At 46.6% G+C, this 19,889-nt stretch overlaps 1 protein-coding gene across 10 annotated transcripts in view; it reads left to right on the forward strand.

Moving 5' to 3' along the window:
* Nucleotides 1-19,889, forward strand: part of PACS2 (phosphofurin acidic cluster sorting protein 2) — an 89,182-nt gene that overhangs the window by 28,225 nt on the left and 41,068 nt on the right. For 7 of the 10 annotated variants that reach the window (XM_064454686.1, XM_064454692.1, XM_064454694.1 and 4 more), the window contains exons 2-9: nucleotides 2,825-2,912; nucleotides 6,184-6,273; nucleotides 10,718-10,843; nucleotides 12,855-13,017; nucleotides 14,075-14,148; nucleotides 14,911-14,991; nucleotides 17,285-17,344; nucleotides 18,610-18,767. In XM_064454686.1, coding sequence (XP_064310756.1) covers nucleotides 2,825-2,912; nucleotides 6,184-6,273; nucleotides 10,718-10,843; nucleotides 12,855-13,017; nucleotides 14,075-14,148; nucleotides 14,911-14,991; nucleotides 17,285-17,344; nucleotides 18,610-18,767 — 840 coding nt within the window. The remainder of the gene's footprint in view (nucleotides 1-2,824; nucleotides 2,913-6,183; nucleotides 6,274-10,717; nucleotides 10,844-12,854; nucleotides 13,018-14,074; nucleotides 14,149-14,910; nucleotides 14,992-17,284; nucleotides 17,345-18,609; nucleotides 18,768-19,889) is intronic. The other 3 variants (XM_064454690.1, XM_064454691.1, XM_064454695.1) reach the window with 1 other exon arrangement.

Consider the following 19,889-nt stretch of genomic DNA (forward strand, 5'->3'; position numbering starts at 1 on the left):
TGGAATATGCCTTTTCATGATTACTTGAGTAAAGTACGGCCCCTTTCTGCCATGTATTCTGAAGATTGCTTTGATTTGGAAGCTGCAAACTTAAACAGAAGATCCAGAACAGTAGGTGTGTTGAGGGTAAGAGTGATTTGGTGGGATTTAAACTCTGATTTTATTCCCCCCACCCCGTGATGGAGAATATAAACATTTCATTGTTGTTTGTGTGAAACGCCTTCTAGTACCAGCAGCCCAGCAACAGGGGGATAAAGAAAGCAGATGCATCCCATGTCTTTTTAACTGCTTTTGTTTTTCTGATTGTTGTAAAGGAGGCTTTTAATATTTTTAATTTTTTTTCCAAGCAGCAAGTGCTCCACAGGGCTTGATCAAAGCTCATAAATGATGAATTGAAGGAATGCCCAGCGGAGAACAGAACGCCCTCCTTGTGCTCCGTTGTGTACGCTGAGAACACCATTGTTTCTTCCCGTACCTTTTTCATCCTCGAGCTCTGGGCCAGAGAGAAAAGGCCTTTGTTCCTTGCCTGTCAGCTGAGACAATGCCAGTGTGTTGTCCTACCTCTGCTCTCAGCACCTGATGGCCCAAGCTCCGTGGGTTTTGGCAAACCAAGCGTGATTGTTCTCCGGCTACAGCGTTACAAAGAAAACAAATGGCATCACAGCCTGCTTTCTCCAGATCCTGGCCCGGCTGCTTCATTGCAGCGGCCACGTGTGTCTGTGCTTACCACTTTGTTCGGGATGTGGAGGGAAAGCTGGTGGCCTCTCCCACGCTCCAGGCTGAGGGATGCAGCTTCACCTGACTTCGAGTGGACAGGGACGCTGAGGTTTGCGGCTGAACGTGCTGGCCTGTGCTCTCCTGCTTGCACAGGCACCTGCTTTGTTCAGGCAGAGGCTCTGCCCATGCGTGAAAGCACACTTGGTTTCCCCTCTGCCAGCCCAGCAGCGGCTGCAGCTGTCCTGCCCGCTTCTGCCGTCCCTCCGCCGGCACCCAGCGCCTCCAGACTCGCGCTCTCTAGCACGTTTGTCTCGATGACACTGCACAGCTGCTGGTGGTGTGACAGAAGCAAACGGAGGCCCAGGCAGACCCAGTTTTTCCACCTTCCTTGTAATTTCTGTAGTGTCTCTGGCAGTGCTGTCTTGGTGCAAAACTCTGCAAAGGAGAGAGTTTGTAGTTCTCTCTACCTTGTTTGGGGGGTACGATAGTAGGAACCAGTGCCTTACAAATGAGCAGGGGGAGCAGATAGCATGGGCTGGGGTGGAGAGGAGGCTGACAAGGGCAAGTTTGGAGAGGTGCTTGAATTAAGACCATGAGGAGCTATGACCATCTCTTCCCTGTTCCTAGCCCCGCATGAGAGGGCAGAGTTCAGGCAGAGCCACAGGTGTTTCTGGATAAGGCAGGCAGCAGCTGTTGCAGCACCCACCACTGCTCCTGCTGGGAAGAGCCTTTAGTTGCATCTCTCCTGCAGTTCTGTACCCAGGCTGATAGTGTCTACCTTTGGGCATTGCAGCAAAACAATGTTTCAGCTTCCTGCTGTGGTGGGAAGACACAAGTCACCCTTGCAGTGGTGACTTGTCAGCTTCCTGGCACCAGTGTGGAGTCCTCTAGATCAAGAGCAGGTCAGTCAATGGCACTTGTGCTACTGCTGCCTAGGCTTGCACCAAAATCCACTGTCAACTCCTCTTCCCTTTCTGTCTCCTGCTGGACTTGACCCCTTTGTGAACAGACCTGATATTACACTTTATCTGGGAGAAAGAGTGGGTTTCAGAGGACTCATACTGAGGCTTGCAAACATCCTGTGGCAGAGGCCAAAGATGCCCATGCAGTGGTGTAGGGACCTGACATAAAGGCAGTGCCAGCTCCTGGCCAACATGACAGATGATGTCTAGTCACTAGAATCCACCTGGAACCTTTCTCTGGCCTCTGCTTTCCTCAAGTTGAGCTGTCTTTCCTTCAGGTTTATACCTCCCTGCAGTTTGTTTTCTAGGAAAGCCCTCTTAATTACACCAGCTAGTGGTAACTTCTGTGAAATTGTGACAGTGCAAATATTGTGGACCCATTACCTCAGAGCCTTAACTCAGCTGCACCTAGTCCAAATTTTATCCCCTCCCTGGCTCCCTGTGCTGAAAGGCAGAAGTGCAAACAGCTTTAACCAGAACAATGTAGCATTGCCCGGGTAAAGAATGTGATTTACTTGCATATGTGTGGCATGTGAAGGACAGGGCCAGAGGGCACTGCTTGAGTCCTCGCCTTCTTTCTTTTTTCTTTTTTCTTTTTTCTTTTTTTTTTTTTCCTTTCCATTACAGATGCCTGAGCCACTTGTTAGCATTTTTGTTTGGGGGTGAGGAGGAGAATGCGTGGGTTGACAAGAGGAGGTGGGAGTGAGATCTTTGGGAGCCAGCAGTCTGAACCTGAAAAAGCCAACAATTTAGGAAAGCTTTGTGGATGGGTTTAAAATTACCCTGACCCAGTGCTTTTATATTGCTGGAATTTAATTCCTCTGACCCCAAAGCTTTTGGTCTGACTCAGAGCAAGAGTTCCCAGGCTGTGGTCAGTGGAAGTCTGTGCTGTGAAGTGCTCTCATGCAGCCATGGGTCTGTACCAAACAGACAGACGCACCTTCTGTCCACCTCTGTGTGTTTTCAGTCTGAAAAGCCAAGGACACCTCAGATACTTCTGCTGGCTTTATGTCTGTATCGGTGTGCAGCTTATGTCTGGAGCCTCTTCTCCCTCAAACTGGGATACCTCTGCATGTAAAGTCTGTTCAGAGCTTTTTCTTTTTCAGACATGATTATAACTGTTTCTCTTCTGTTCCTGTTCGCAGGTTGTGCAGCTTGACATTAAAGAAACTGGTAGTCTTAAAGGAGTTGGATAAGGAGCTTATTTCTGGGGTCATTGCTGTCAAAATGCAGGTAATTGCTGCTCAGTTCTAAGAAACAAATGTGTTGCTTGGGTAAAAATACTGGGAGATGCCTAAACTGAGCTGCTCCTCCATGTGAGGGTCTATTGTAGCCACGGGCTCCTTCCCACGTACATCAAGGCATTCCGGAAGTGTGGAGTCTCTTGTGATCCTTCCCCCATGTTCCTGCTGCGTTTCACTGTTGTAAGAAAACATATTGTTCACTGAGGGCTCAGCATGAACTTATCTCTATGTAAAAATGCTCTTTGCAGATCATATGCTTTTACCTCTTTTTCCTGAGCTGTCACTAAATCCAAGCCTGATTCTCTGTTTAACGTGCTTCAGCTCGCTTTAGGGCTGAACATCTTGGTAATTTGGTCCTGGTTTGGGGGGTCTGGAGTCTGGGCCTTCCTCTGCTGAGGGACAATGCTGCTGTCAGGAATCCAAGTCACTTCGTAGCCAGGTGCTTGTCAGTGAATTTGTGCCTGTACATTTTCATTTGTTTCCATAAAATACAGGTGTCATCCTAGGTAAATAACCCACTTTACAGCATGCGTTTGTGCCATTTAATTAGGTGTCTACATGTAGGTCACAGTGCCTGGAGGCAGGCTAGGAAAGAAGGGGACTCAGTTCCACAGTATGTCACAGCATCAGTTTGGCTGACATGCTCCCACCACTGCAAATGCTGAAGTACTTAATGAGTAAAAGCCTAGCAGACCTATAAGTAGAAAAATATCATTAACCATGCTGAAAAGCAGCTGCTTTTCAAATAAAGAACCGGGCAAACCCCTGCAGAGAGCTGGTTGTGTCAAAGCACACAAAATCTAGCTTGGAAGGTGAACTCATGAAAGCTTTCCAGTGCAAGAACATGCACCTGAGGATTTAACTGGTATATCTCATCTCCATAAGCAGTCCAGCTGGGGTAAAAATGTGTCTCTCTAGGTTGGAGGGGGTGCATGCACACACAGCAGGGAGTAGAAGAGCAGGGAATCTTTTCATACACCTGGATTCATGCCATCCTCAGAAGCAGCACAGCAGTGGGTTCCTAGGCTGTCAGATATTGCTTATCAGGACTGAAAACTTTCCATGTGTTTGTACTCCTAGATGGTAGATGCATCACTGTAAGGGCCTGAGGCTTGTCAGTGAATGATCTATGCCCAGAGTGTGTCAGGCATGGGTTGGAGAATTCAGTAGCTTTTACTAGAGCAAAACCTTCTCTTCCTGTCTAGGTTACTGCTGACTGCTTATACTTTCTATGGGTGAAAGCTTGCCCCAGACATGCAAATCCAAAGGGAATTTTAACACATCGGACTTTCATGTCTATTTTGAGTACATGTTGTGATCTGCCTTGCTAAAATAATTCAGATGCTGGAACCTGAGCAGTTCTTCTGTAGTCCTCTCTACAGCAGGGCAGATTCCTGAAGCACTGGAAGGCAGAAGGACTTGCCCTGTTTGGGGTGCTCATCTGCCAAGTCCCAGGCTGCAGCTTGCATCCCCAGGCCATCCTTATTTTTGCCCTTGATATGTCTGTCTGGTTGACCTAGAGGTGACAGTGGCTAGAATGACCACTGTCCCAGAAAGTGCCTCACCTTGGGTGTCCCATATTTCTTTGTGATGTGCTATTTAATGGTGGTCAGTAGCACTGCAGCTATCTCGGACACAGGCAGATTCGAACCCCTGTTACTAAAAGTCCCTTTATAGCTTGCAGGTTATGATGATGATGCTAACAAGCTCTTTCAGAGACACTTAATTTGCCAGCACTCTGGTTTCTGATGTGGCTATTGTTTGAGGCTGATGATACTGGATCATCAAATATACAATCTCTGTCAAATGACTCACTGCCTTTGCATGGAGAATTGTGAGAGAGAGGTGTCAGACACTGGAGTCCTTCCAGAGGGGATGACTGAATTCAGACCTAATGAGAGCAGCTTACCTGCATTTCCCTTGTCTCCTTGCAGCTGCCTGAACAGTGATGTTCAAGGAGTTGTCAAGTGTATTTCCCGAGCTGTTGCTCTGTTCATCCACTGTGGTCTTTTAAAAGCAGCTATATTTGGTTTTGCATTAGATTTTGAGTTGCATAACAAGTAAAGCCAGATTGTTGCTATTAGGAGCTTTGCGCCAACAGAACAGATGCCGCTGTTGCCAGCGGTGAGGTTAACTGTGCTTTACTTGCATGCCTGCTGCTTTTCCTGGGGGGAGCTTTTCAGTTCCTCATCCTGCTCTGCTCCGTCTGTCTTCTGATCCACTGGAGCTTAGGTGCCTTGGCTTTTCCACAGAGGAGCCTGTGCTGTATTGTGCAGGAGCTGAGGCACCGCTGCAAATCACAGCATTCACTCTGGCTGCACCAATGACATATTTGGGGAGTTGTAAATGAGTCTCTGCTTCTCTCTCATCTTGGGATGCTATTTGGGGCTGATATGTGCAGACCAGATTTTCCTTCGGATGTAGCTGGGAGGTGTTTACTCCCCGAGTCTGCCTCTGGTTTCCCAGATGCTGCTTTTTTTCAGAGCTGCAGTTCTGTGCTTCTGGGAGATCAGCCCGTCTGGACAAAGTCAGATCTGCAGCCTCAGCAGAACATTGAGCCAGGGACCTCTGAAACTTGCCACTGATGTTTGAACAGTGCAGAAGGATTTCCTGGGCAGCAGTCTGTTGCACTTTCCTGCTAGTGTTCCCTGAAACATCCCTGAAATGAAATGTTCACACAGTAAATAGCCCAGTAACTCGGTTAGCATACAGCAGCCCAAACACAGGGTTGATTTGAAGTTGCCCTGTAATACTCCACTGTGATGCATAGTGGACTTTTTTCTTTTATAACTCCAACTACTCACAGCTGTTTAAACAAGTTAAAATCTCTACTTTCCCCAGGGAGGGGCATGCACAAAAAGAAGACTAGTCTATCATGGCTAACACTGGAGATTTAAGTATGACACTGCGGCCTTCAAACCCAGGAGATGATGAGCCTTGTTACCTATTGGCTGAAGTAAAAATACGAGACTTGAACTTGAGGGGTGGGGGTTGACTCATAGCTTTTCAATGCTGGGGCTTGGCAGAACAAAACCTGCTTTGTTTCAGTTACGAACAGTAAATATGCCCAAATCTTTATTAGTCAAATCTCTCCCTTTCATCTCATTAATATCTCACAGAAATGCAAGGTCAGACCCATCCATTCACTTTCTCAGTGGTAGTCCCTGACCGTGTTCCCCCGTTTTCAGTAAATAGCACTGGGGTGGGATGTAAGGACTGGCTTCTGGGGAACTCACCCGGTGGACTTGGTTTCTGTACAGGGCTCCAAGCGCATCCTGCGGTCTCACGAGATTGTATTGCCCCCGAGTGGACATGTGGAGACGGAGCTTGCGCTGACCTTCTCACTGCAGGTAAGGTGCGATGTGGCCTTAGGCCATGTGTGCTTGCTGGACTTGTTGCTTTGCAGTGAGCAGAGGTGCACTGTGGGTCTGAGGTGAAGATCCTTCTAGTGCTGCCAGAGATGCTTTTTCTTAAGGCAGTCCCAGACGTTTCTGAAGAGCTATCTGAGCTTTTTGGCTTGTCTCTGGGTAGTCAGCTGTGGGGAATTTGAGCACAAAATGGCGCAGATCCAGGATCTGGGAAGGGAGAAGCCCACTAAGAAAGCTGCTATATAAACCGTTAGAATTGTTCTTGGGGCAAACCTGCGTCATGGAAGGCAGATCTCCAATACTGACTTGTCTGGGGGGAACAGGCAAGTTAGATGCTAGCTGCAATTTGCTTGTCCTCAGTGCAACAACACACATTTATCTGAATTGCCTCTTGCATTGGGGGCCTGGAGCAGGGTGCTGGTTCACAGTATTAAGGGACCTTCCTTGTTGTGCATCGTGTGTTTGGAGCCCAGGAACAAGAGGACTTTGCTGCAGTCTGTGCTCTTCACGTTATGGCTGTGGCAGGAACTGGAGCAGAGCAGGATGGCTCTCTTGCCTTTCCTTGCCTTGCTTATGAATGGGCACTGGAGGGTGGCATTATGGGGGGTGGCATGGAGTGTCAGGCTGACAGAAGGCAGTAGTAGGAATGGGACAGGTGAACCTCTGATTTGGAGTTGCTGAGGGAGGCACCATTTGGGGAAACAGGAGCACTATGCAGTTACTCCTGGCTCTAGAGACATAGGAATAGCTGGCATTTGGAGCATTTTATTGGTTCCTCTTTTCCTCAAAGCATGCTGTTCTGGTGCTGCCTCCTGAGCAGGGAAATAAGGTAAATAGAGGCTGGCTTGCTGCAAGCAAAAGGGAGGATCCTGCATGCCTAGAGCAGAGCCAGACAGACGCTCAGAAGCATTCATATCTGGATTACCTGTGTTTTGGGACTGTTGGTTAGATCTTTAAATCAGGAGTTTGATCTCGTAAGGAGAAAGGCTTAGGCGACGTTGTTAGACTGGTTGTTACTCAGACCTGTGCAAACTTGAAGCAGATAAGATTGCAGACGGGTGATAATCCTGTGGCTAACCAGGCAGATACACAGATGGCTGATGCTTCTGGTTCTGTCCTGATGCAGCCCACAGACTCGGTTAACTGCAGCATTGCATCCCCTCCTTTTGAGAACAGAAATAACAAAGCCACATGCCAGGAATACATATCCATGGATCCTGGGGCTGCAGCTTTCGCATGGTTGGGACCAGAGGTGTAAGATGAGCCAGGTCTCCCTTGCAAGTCCTTATCAGCAAGGAGCAAAGTATTTCTGCAGATCTTTTTTGAATTAACTGGGAATAGGGTTGGGTTTTTTCTGGGACTCAGAGCAGTGCTGCAGCAGGACACAGAGCATTGCCTTTAACTTGATTTCCCCTGAAGGGGCTGGGAATTGAGCCAGAATAGGGGAGAGCGGTGTCCGTGACACCGAGCCTTCTGAAGAGGTGAGCAAGCTTAATGCAGACATGTGCTACTGGTCTCTGACTGCAGGAAGGATTGGTGGTCTTGGATGCAGTAAGGCCTGGGAAGCCTTTCTGAAATGGCACAGCAGGGTTTTTATGACAGCTTTTATTGTTTCTTAATTGGATGATGGCTGGAAACCTAGCTAACAACTGCAGCTTAAGCCAGATACAGTCTGAATTTAGTGCCTGGGATGTATTTGAGAGTGGTGATGGGCCCGAAAGTAAAAGCACATGGATGTAGCAGTGCAAGAGGATCTTAGTGTCTTGCAGCAGCCAGTATCTCCATATTGCACTGTCAACTCTTCAAACTGTATGCCTTGCTATGTGCTAGCTGTCTGGATTTGCAGCCCCTCCTATGTTCAGTCACCACATTCTCAGCTGCTTCTCCTGGGTGAAATGCTTATCCTTTGCGCAGAGTGTTTCCTTGTCAGAGCTAAGCTAGAAAGGTGACAGTGCAGGTTGGCATAATAGTGAGCAGCCCATTGTATCTGGCAGGCCTACACTCAAACAGAAGGGAGGAGTGTCCTGTTGCTCTATTATACGGCTGGGGTAGGACTGGAGTTATTGGTGTATCCAATCCTGTTTCACCTTACCAGCTAGGGCTAGACCATTGGTAGCCTTTCTGGCTGGTGAGCTGCCATCACCCTTACTGCTGGAATCACTGATTCTCCTGACCTTCTGTGGGTTTCACAGGATCAAGTGGAATTCCCCAGATATACCAAGCCACAACATCATAGCTCTCTGGAGCACTTAATTCCCATGTTTAATCTAATAAATCTTTCCAGATGTAAGGAATTACATCACTGGAGCTTCAGAAGGAATGTCTTGCCCTGAATCTCACTGTTCTGCTGTGTGTGATAGATCCTTCTTCTCACCCCTCAGAGGTGCCTTGGAGTGCCTGGTGTCTCCTCTAAAAGCCTTGTTTTCAAACGTTTTGAGCCAAAACGTATTCCTCTCAAATTTCTGTCATGGACAGACAATTACTGAGAAGTTTTGATTGAAACCATTCCATAGAGTTGATAAGCCATGGCTCATGTTAAAAATAGCTCATCTGTGCTATGAAAATGGCTCGGCTTTTCTTCTAGAGGCCCTTGCTTTTAACTGAGCAGCGGAGTGGCCTGAGTCTCTCTGTACCTTTCTTTTATCATCTCTCTGAATGCTCATCAGAGGTGGCCAGGCAGCATACCTTTGAAAAGCAGAAACTTGCACATGTATGGACTTGAGCTGTCCATTTAATCCCTGAAAACTTGTACACGTTGAAATCAAGCTGGCCTGGGACCAAGTGTGACTTGGGACTTTAGTTGTGGGCTCATACTTCAGCAACCTTGGTGTGGCCCAAGTGCCTTGATCCAAGAGCAAGGTCTCCTTGCTCTTGGATCTCTTGCTTCTCTTCCCAAACACGGAAGGGCCCCAGAGGCAGGGAGATGGTAGATTTGAATGCAAAAGGTGCCTCTGGCTTTTTGAGCCCCTTTTGCCCCTTTCCCCCCAATAACTTTCTTCCATCCTTGTTTAGGGCCCTTGCATGTCTGTAAAGTTACATTCAGGCTTGTTCTGGACTGCAAATTAATATCTTGGGCTTTCTGGTGGCACTCAGCATTTGTATTTATCAAACATTTTGATAGGCAGGAAGTTATTTTTACAATGTCCCAAAGAAAAAAGAAAACCCAAAACCAAAAAGAAAGAAACCACCATCAAATGTAGGTCTTGCCTATGAGAGAAGCATCCTTCACTTGGGAATGTCCTGTTTGAGATCCCTGCAATTAGGTTCTCCTGTCTGCAGGTTGCTTAGTGCTATGTATTTGGTATATTTGGAGCATGTTTCCCATTCACCTCTCTTCTCAAGATGGGACTCTGCTACCTGGTCAAGTGGCTGCTGTATGTTTTCTTGAAGGTTGCTCTTCCACTGTATGTCTTCTTCCTTCCACAGCCAGTGAGCCAGGCCCCAGGGGCTGTCAATGCTCTGGTGGGCATCCTGGCAGAAAGAAGGGCCTGACTGCACTAATGGTCTGTGCGGATGAGCAGGCCAAGCTGAAATAGTGTGGTTAGCCCCACTCTTTCCCTAATAGCCTCTGCTTGACATCATGGCCTCTCTGTTGTTGAGGACGTTTTGGGGTGATACATAACAACTGTATTCTTGTATGGAACATGTCTTGAAAGGATTTATGTCTTTGCAATATAGCCCGGCAGTAGGATGGGATTTTTTTTTTACTTAACTACATAAAATACAACCACTGGGAGTAATAGAAGTTTGAGTATATTAATGCTGGAAAACATTGATACTTGCAAGAGCTGAGTGCCTGAAGGAGACCACATCGTCCTGGAGAGAATCATCATGTGACCATGTTGGTCTCTGTGCATTAGCTAATTAGGCATCAGCAAATCTTTGGCCTCTTAGTAGCTGTGCCTCTCTTCGCTTGCCATTCAGAGCACAATAGGTTCTGAAACGTGTGCAGCAGGGGGTCAAACACCCAGTGTGCTGGAAGAAAGGCAGTGTCCTGCCAAGTGTGCAGGGATCTGCGGCTGTCCCTGCCACTGCACAGAGGCAGCCCACACCCCCAGGCAGCACCTCTGGGGCTCCAGTTCTGGACAACCTCCTCTCAGCTGTTGAAGGAAATGTCTCCTGGAGACTGCTCATCTCCCTGGAACCGGGCTTGGGCTCAGCCCTTCCTGAACTGAACAGCTCTGTGCCCCTGGATTGTGTTTTCAGTGTGCTTGGCTGGGGAAATGAAAGCCCAGAGCTGAGCTGCTTGGGCAGAGATGAAGGCTTCCTTGGGATAATGAAGGCTTGTCCACTGAGTGCAAGTTAGCTGTAGGCACTTCTAAAAACCCTGGGGTTAGGCCCTAGGAGCGGAGTTCACTTGTGAAGGCAGCTTGGGAGATAATGTCAAGAGACATAATAAACTTTTTGATTGTGTTTCCCACTGCAGTATCCTCACTTCTTGAAGAGAGAAGGCAACAAGCTTCAGATCATGCTGCAGCGGCGGAAGCGGTACAAGAACCGTACCATTTTAGGTTACAAGACTCTGGCTGTGGGGTCTATCAACATGGCTGAGGTGAGCAGCATTTGACATGAACTGTTTACAAAGGTGGACATTTTCCCTTCTCTTTAAACCGAGTGTTGTCACTTTCCTCATTGAGAAGTATCTGGTGGGATTTCACATAGCTGTCTTAATAACTGTAATCAGTATTTACAGGGCAATATTTTAAGCAGCTTTTACTACTGAGTAATAATACTGAACACTTTCTGTATAGCATCTTGAGAGCTAAAGCTTTAATGAGGCTAGCTTGTTACCTTGTGGGGGTTTTGTTGTTGTTGCATGGTTTTTTCAGAGTTAAGGGGTCCAGATTGTGAGTGCAGAACAACGCAGATAAGGTCACTCACGCAAGCCTTCCAACCCTATGAAATGTTAAAATTACAGCAAGGTTTGCTGTCCTGCTCTGTGGCACTCTATGAGAGTTCAGGATCAAGCCGTTTCTCTCATTTTGCTTGAAACACTCTTTGCAGTTCTTATTTCATGGCTGTTGGTAGTTTAGGTGGAGTTCTAATCATGAGAGGTAAATGATAAAATTTTCAGATTCACACCTGAAAATTAATGCTGGAACCAAGTATGGATAAATTATTCACTAAGGCTTTCTGAATGGCTGAACTCCATGCTTCATTATTTCATGCCCTGTTTAATCTTTGCTGTTTCTGAGCATTTAGAGATGGGCTGAGCAGTAGCAAGTTCAGCTTAATGCCGATATTTTTCATCAGACTGCATTCTGTCAACAAATCATTTTCATGCAAAATAAGCTAGTGTTATGCTGTGGTGAGATATTACTATATTAAATTCGTTATAAAGACATGACCTTGTGAGTTCAGCTTCCCTTAGCCTTGCAGTAAATGGTGAACTCCCCATTTGAATTGGCTAAATTCAGATTTGTTGTGGTGTAGCTAACATTTTTCCTGTGCGGTGTTTGATTTGTTTAAGAACTAGAAATTAAATACTGCTGTAAGGCAGAAAACATGTGGGGCCATTAGTTAGACCCATCAGTGAACTTCTAAGTGTTGGGCATTTGCTGCTGCTGCGTGTGGTTTTTCTTATGTCTTTTTGTAATGTCAGCTGACTGGGGTTAGAGTCAAAAATTCTAAGGTCCGCTGTATAGGAAATAGTTGCTCTCCAGCTCATCTGGAGTATTTCTGAAATTGAAGACTTCAGGAAAACAAATTTTACAAGCACCCCCCTCCCTTTTGCAGTTTATAGTATAATGACCCCTAAACAGCACTGACACATTTCTTAAAATTAAAAAAAAAAATCTCTTAGCTGTTGAAGCAAAGCAGTGAATTGGAGTTGTGAGTCTGAGCAGAGTTTAAGAGGAATGGAGCATATGTTCCTCATCAGCTCAGGGGAAAGCCACGTGGGAAGCTGACAAAACAGCCTGGTGTGTCTTACAAAGCTGAGGTGCAGTCATGGAGAAGTGCTTTCTGACTCTGGTGGGGCAAGAGAAGAACATAAGAGCTGTCAGTGGCAAAGGAAGGAGAAACCCACACTGAGATGTCCCTCTGCCCCCACCACTGTCTTGGTTTTTTGTGACTAAATCTCCTGAGATTCAAGTGCCAGCTCTCTGGAGCAGGGATTTTTGCTTTAGGAAGCACTTTGCATCTGTACCTCACCAAAAATTTTTGCCTTTACTGGCTTTTCTGCTGGGCTTTAACACAAAACTAAGTTCCTTAATTAAGTGTTCAGAAGGTTGGTAACTTGATAATTCAAATTAGTACTGTGCCATGGAAACAAATTCATAGTAATGAGGTAGTCAAGTGTTGTGCTTCAGGGATGAGATAATCAACTGTCAAGCTCAGAACACTTTTTCTTTCTTTCCATCACTTCCATTAGAATTCGAATAAAATCTCAACTAGCATTGTGTATTGCATGCAAGGGGCTCCTGGAGTTGCAGGTTGTTGGCTTGCTTCTGTACTTGGAAATGTGGAGTAACTATATTAGCACAAATTACTCTTGTATTATGCAAATTATGCAGGTTTAAAATATTTAAATACAGGTTTCTACTGCTTAATTTCTGTCCCAGGTCATGCAGCACCCAACAGAAGGTGGCCAGGTTCTGAGCCTTTTCAGCAACATCAAAGAGGCTGCAGTGAAGGTAGCAGAAATCTGGATCTTCTCCTTGTCAAGTCAGCCGATTGACCATGAAGACAGCACTATGCAGGCCAGCCAGAAAATTAAGTCTACAGGTAAGAGTGCAATCACATGCTCTGAGGACCAGTGTCTTCCTGAACTAGCTGGACTGAAACCCCACCTGGGCTCAGATGATTCATGGGACAAATGAGAACTGGTTTGCGCAAGTTGCTGTGTCTAGAACTGATTAATGCAAAGAAAACCCACTTTGCAAACCTGTTGCTGTATAAGCAGGGAGTGTGACAAGAGTGGGAGATTGAATTGTCAAAGCTTCTCCTGCATATCACGCCAGGCCTGAGCCATCCAGCGAGGGTTGGCCGTGTTCTTACCAATGCTCTTCCAGTGTTACTGGTGGGTGTGTTGAGAACCTGTAGCTTCTCACCTGGCTAACAGTGTTGTATACAGGAGATCTGCATTTAAGCTATTCTTCCAACTTCTTTTTCCTTTGAGTATTCTACAATAAATCTCATTAACTTAGATGAGACCTGCAGACCTGCAACATGTTTTACTGTGGACTGTGGTCTGGTTTAATGAGTGTAAATCCATGGTGGTATGCACCATATAGGGAAGTCATTAGGTTTCTACTCATGACAATCTTTTTATTTGGTACCAGCCTTCTGCTCACTGGTGGAAGAGTGACCTGTTGAAGGTAGTGCATGCAGGTGCTTGTGTGTTGTTGCCTGAGGCCGGGCAGCTCACCTGAAGTGTCATTTCAATAAAGGATTTAGGCTCTCCTGGCGTGTCTGACTTGCTCCTTTAAGCCAGTTATGCCCATGTTAGGGGGAAAAGTAATTTCCCTTGTGGAGACACCCCTTTACTTGCTGCTGTCTACCAGATGGTTCTTTCCAGGGTAAAAGGGGGTGGTGTTTCAAGAAGCCTTATCTGTGTGCTGGTCCTTCCTTCCTGTTAGATGTGTTTCTGCTTATTCCTTACTTCCAGGCGGTTCCCATCTCACTGGTTTTAGCACAGATAGAAAATAAACAAGCAGGTATCTCCTTGTCTGCCTCCTTTCTTGATTTGTGACTGTTAGTTGACCTTCTCGGCTCCTGAGATGAGACTCCCTCACCTTAAAGGAGTTTCACAGGATATCTCCATTCTTTCCTTCCCTTTCAGACAACTATTCCGAGGAAGAGTACGAGAGCTTCTCTTCTGAGCAGGAGGCCAGTGATGATGCCGTACAGGGCCAGGTACTGTTTAGGGCGTGGCTTCTCCCTGCAAGAGCTTCAGTTGAGCGTGTACACTCAGCTCATGCTTGAAACTAAAAGCCTATTTCATGGCAGTGCGAGACTGTCACCAAGTGTTTAGCTGCAGTGGCAGAAGGCGGGCACAGTAACCCATTTCTTCCACCATGCTGTGATTTATCTGTTCACATATTTGGACTTGAGCTGCTTTTGAACACTAAAACATGAGCATCCTTGTATGTTTCTCTGTTTAATGGTCCAGTCATCAGTTGATCGATTCTGTAACGCTGATTGGATTCAAAGAGCCCAACTAGATCCCCAGCTGTAATTAAAGGGCCAGTGGGGTCTGAGTCAGTCTTTAGTCTTTATACCTTCTGCAAAATAGGTCCTTACAGAGAACCTCTGGCTAGATGTTTAGACGCTTTTGAGTTTGGGTCAAATTTGCCTTCAGACGCTGGCATCACCTGCCTTCCACCTCTTGGAGGGTACTGAGAGAGGAACCCACTGAAATGTGGGGCTGTGACTGTCCTTGTTCCTTGAATGTAGGACTAGGGCTGTTTTGTTCCTCCAAGCAGTTATTCCTGGCTCTCTGCATACCTGGTTCACTTCCTTTTCCCTTCTGCCATCATAAGTACAATTAAGGCAAATGCTGAAAGCCTTGAAGACAGAGCAGCAGGTTCATCTTCATAGAGGGAACATTTTATAGCACTTAAATGCTCGTGTGTCTCCAAATCACAAAGGTAACACAGGAATCCTCTTTCTGTTCAGGATTTGGATGATGATGAGTACGAGCTGGGGAAGCCCAAGAAGCAGCGGAGATCGATAGTAAGAACGACGTCCATAACCAGGGTCGGTGGAAATTAGTTTTACTAACACTGACGGGGTTTGGCCAGGATGTGCAGTGCATGTGGCTGATGGGAGCAGCAGTTCTAGACATGCTGGCCTAGCAGAGAGTTTGGGGACATGGTCACAGCATGTGAAGAGCTACCAGAAGCAGCCAGTTCAGGGGGTGGGGCTGTCCAAGGTGTGTGTATGTGCTGTCTTGAGTGTCCTTTGGCTGCAAGGTTAAGCAAGCTCACTCCCATGAGGAAGCCAGTCCAGGATCCATGCTTGTGTAAGTGCTGAAAGTAGCTTTAAGTGAAGGGAAGCTCTTCTGTTTGTGCTCTGCATGGGAGAGGCCAGTGGGAAGGTATCAGAATGGAGTAGCTCAGTCAAGGGCTGGAGCTTGAGAGATAAACCTAAGGTGGTGCATGTGGTGCTGAGGCAAAGGAAGTAGCTGGATACTGAAGGCTTTGGCAAGTCACATGCTTTTCTCCATCCTCTCACACCAAGCATGCGTAGTCCTGCAAAGCTGCACTTCTGTATGGAGCAGTGACTTGTGCTTGACCACGCCATAATGCAGCTTTCTGCTTACGCAAGTGTTTATGCACATCTGTGATGACAGTAACCCAAAACCACCAGGATGGGATAGGTTTTTGGTTTTGGACTTAGGAGTAAGTTTGGAGATTGTTGTACCTTCTGTAAGGCTATTTCTGAATCCATATTTTGATAAGGTCTGAAATAAACCCGGTTTTGTCTTGAATCTGCCACTAAAAAGACCCTTTGTATGAGACCAGGAGCGTGCTAGTTCATATCCTTTGCTGTCCTTAGTATCGTTTTCAGGTGTCAGTGACCAGCCAGGACAAAATACACCACTTGGTTATTAAACGAGTAACTTCATCTTAGTAAGAACAATGTCTTTCTGGCCCTGACCACTAAACTGATACCGAACCTCCAGTGTGTGGGGCTGGTGCAAAACTGGGTTTGGTGCTGCCAGTTAACATCAGTCCAGCTCCAAACCCAATAGGTCTGTTGACTGTCAAACCATTCAGGCCACCTAACAGCTCTTGCCATGTCACCTCAGCTACTGCACACTGTGTGTCCTCCCTCCACAGACTGCTGTGCTGATCCAAGGTGGTCTGTGTGGTGGACAGTTTTGCTTGGCATCCTGAGGCAGGGGACAACTCTCACTGTTGTGAGAAAATCTTGACCTCACAGTGCATTGGGGGCAGAAATAAGGTGGTCTTTGGAGAGTCTTGTTTGAGGACTGGTGGGTTTATTTCACCTGAACTTCAGCTGCTAGAAGGTGGTTACAGCTCACAGGATTTGAATTCAGAGGTAAAGGGCTAGGTTTGGGGCAGTGTGAAGTATCTGAGGCTGGAGTGGGAGCAGGCAGTTGGACTTGCAAGGGCAGCTCGTGTGAGATACAGGAGAGCCAGCAAATGAGCAACTTTTTTCACCTAAGAGTGGCCTGGTACTAGCCATTTTTTTTCTTTCCTTTTCCTCCTGACACAGGGATGCCACCTCAAATGCTGTGTACCAGCACTCAGGCCTGGGCCCTTCTCATCTTCCTTTTCTTCAGAGTGTGTATATTAGCTTTGTCCAGGACAGAAAGAAAGGCAGGGCAGCTCATGGCAAATCTCAGCTGTTTGGTCCTGAGAGAGAGAGAGCGTGCTCTTGGGAGCAAGTAAACAAGTGCAGCAGTTCAGTGTTGTTTTGGACTTGGTGTCTGCTGTGTCCAGGATCTAGGGGTATCAGACTCAGAAAGCATTTTTCTGATAGGCAAGTGCTAAGGACAAGCCCCACAACTTTTCTACAGTGCTGCTAGTCAAATAAAAGAGCCTGCCAGGATGAACTGTAAACTCCTGAAAAAACCCAGTACTTTGTTCATAGAAAATACATTTGTACTTCGGGTCAGTGAGTAGATGCCTGTGTTGGCTTATCCTCGTTAAGAATCGGAAAAGTTGACTGTCAGATGTTTGCCAGAAATATATTAAACGGGTACAGAAGGCGATCTGGCAGATAAAATAATTTTTTATCCACTGTGTCCCACCAAGAGTGGTGTGCCACCCGTGAGGGCCAGAAAACTTACAGTGCTTGGTGGAGTGGGACCTAGTTTGTTGTAATGCAGGAAAGAAAGTGTAGGTGTGGAAAAGCAGATTTCAACATAAGAATAGCAGAGACTTGGTTTGTGGTGCCAAGAGTTGTTTGATTTGAAGAAGCATCTAGAGCACCAGTGTCAGACGTGTCTCGGCTTCTTGCAGACTGGGAGAAAACAGTTCACTTAACGCTTTATTTATGTAAAAGTGTCTTTGACTTGCAGCAACAAAACTTCAAACAGAAGGTTGTGGCATTGCTGAAGAGGTTTAAAGTGTCTGATGAGGTAAGTAATTCTATAAGCCTTCCTGTCTTATGTGTTGCCCTCTGCTTTGTGTGTCTTGCTTTAGTCTTCAGGAACACTCTCCTGTTTCCCCCTAGTTCCCTTCATTTTGTTTTCAAGTCTGCAGTGGATGTGACCTTTCCTTATGCCCTGGCCTTGTGTAGAGGTTTGAGGGCCAACTTTAAAATGTCATCAAACATTTTCTAGATCAAGTTTTATCAAAAGCAGATGTTGGGAACCATGTGTGTACCCATTAGTTTTGCAGACTGCTTTGAAATTACCTTTGACCCTTTCAAAGGCAAGTAGTCTATAGTGTATATTGCTTGTGAAGTTAAATTCCAGCCTGTTTGAGTATCTTACTTAGAACAGCCAGGCAAGACATGAAAAACTTGGATAGGGAATGCAGATTCACAGGCGAGTCAGCTGCCTGGTCAGAGCTGAAAATGAGAGAGATCCAGAACCCAAGAAACCTGTGTAATGTTAAGTATCTCATATAAAAGCATTTAACATCTCAATTGGCTGTATGGCTGTGTGCTGATTTTGTGGCTTGTGGGAAGAGTGAGTAACTCCTCATGCTTGCTTACGCTTCCGTACAATCCTGTTAGCTTTCCTCTTTTTCCCAAGTTAGCTCAGCAGAGTCAGCACCCATAGCTGAGGTCGCAGCCAGCTGAGCTGCTGCTTTTCTGGAGCTGCCAGTCAAAAAGCAAGCTCTGAATTGTGCACAGCTGCCTGCTTACTCTGGTGTATATGTTAAACAACCTGTGGAAGTGTTGTGTGAGATCTGTTCTCTTCCACTCTGTGTGTGGGTAGCGGCTGATCCTTGTCCAGGTTTCAGGCGCCTCCTGTGGACATTTTTGTCATTTCTACCTGCTTGAGTAACAAATCAGGAGGTGTCATGGCAACTGTTTCAGTAAAACCCAAGACAGGTTGGCAGTACTGCATGTCTCTACTTGTTCTAGGAAAACTGGGGCTTTTAAAAGCTTTGTTTATAGAAGGGGTTGAATAATGGACACAATCTTGTGGTTAATAGCTTGTTTGTGGATGCTTAGTCCAATAGGTAACTCCTGCTTAACCAGACACTGACAAGCTTGACCTAAACCAAGCATTTCTCACACACTTAATGTTTCTGTTGATATAGTGTCCTTGCACTAGGAGCAGAATCTTACTCCCAAGACTGGTGTGCTGCAGCCCTTGGGGGAGCTCAGGTGACATGGGGTCGGTCTGGCTCCTATCAGAGTCAGCGATACCTGCTTTTGTCCTGCACGTAGGTTCTGGATTCAGAGCAGGACCCAGCGGAGCATGTGCCAGAGGTGGAGGAGGACTTGGACCTTCTGTATGACACGCTGGATATAGAGAACCCCAGTGACAGTGGGCCAGAAATGGAGGACGATGACAGTGTCTTGAGCACTCCAAAGCCAAAGTTGAAGTAAGTGTGGGGTGGCTGATGCTGGGCCAGAGAGACCATACACAGTGTCAGCACAGATTAGATGTTGTTTCTATTCCCATCCCTCCATCCTGGCTTCACACCCCCCACCCCGCCCCCCCACTCTTGACCTGGTGTGTGTGCTGTTACAACATGAATGACTGCTTGTGAGCTGGGGGCAGTGTGTATACGGGGGGCCTAACTTCCCTTCAGTGTCATTTCTTCCTTGCTCCTTTTGCAGATGTTCTGCCTGTCCTGCCACCTAACCACAGGGGTAGGAATTGCTGATGGGCAGGTGGTAGAATTAAATGGTACACAAGTGTTTTGAAGAGGTGGTAGAAACAGCCAGGAAATCTGTGCTAAGGCAGAAGGAGACATGGTTGGAAGCTGCAGAAGCAGAGGCAGGGATGGATAAGGCAGACTGTGTCTGCCTGGAAAAGCTGATAAGACCCTGTGTGGAAAGAGAGTCTTTGCAGGGATTAAGGAAGCAGAGCTGAGGGAAACAAAGGAGTTCCTTAGGGCCCAAGGGGACTGACTGCAGCACATGTAAATACACACATGCCTGTTCTGAACTGGCTTTTGTGGGCACTGAAGTATGGGCAATGATAGCACTGTGGAGCTGAGCCAGGGATCTCCGGCTCGGGGTCTTGAGCAGATGCAGAACCCTGAGCCTAAGAGCTGTGTCACATCCCTGACAAAGAAACACCAAAAACATGAGGCTGTTCGATCTGCACTTATGCTTCTGACTGGCATGTGGTTGCATGTTCAGGTCTTCAGTGTTGTGACGGCTCTGAAACAAGCAAAGCCTACCACTGCGGTTGGTCAGTACGGTATCTGCTAAATGCCAGCTAATTACCAGTTCTCATAATATCCTAATTAACATATAATAACCTAGTTAGGCTAAGAATAGATTCTGAGTCTGGAGTGACTTGTTCCCTATCAGTGAGCCAGAAGATATCAAGGATAGACTGGGGCAGCAGAAGTAAGTGATGGGGCTGGTACTTATAAAGGCGTTTGGAGCTTGACCCAATATATTGCTGGTTGGTAGGCCCTACCTTGAAGGGATTTGAAAGTAGATGTCTTGTGGTAAGCAACTGCTTTGAAACAAGCCAAAATGATGCATTG

This window comes from Phalacrocorax carbo, chromosome 6, assembly GCF_963921805.1.
Source record: "Phalacrocorax carbo chromosome 6, bPhaCar2.1, whole genome shotgun sequence".
In the NCBI taxonomy this organism is placed as follows: domain Eukaryota; kingdom Metazoa; phylum Chordata; class Aves; order Suliformes; family Phalacrocoracidae; genus Phalacrocorax; species Phalacrocorax carbo.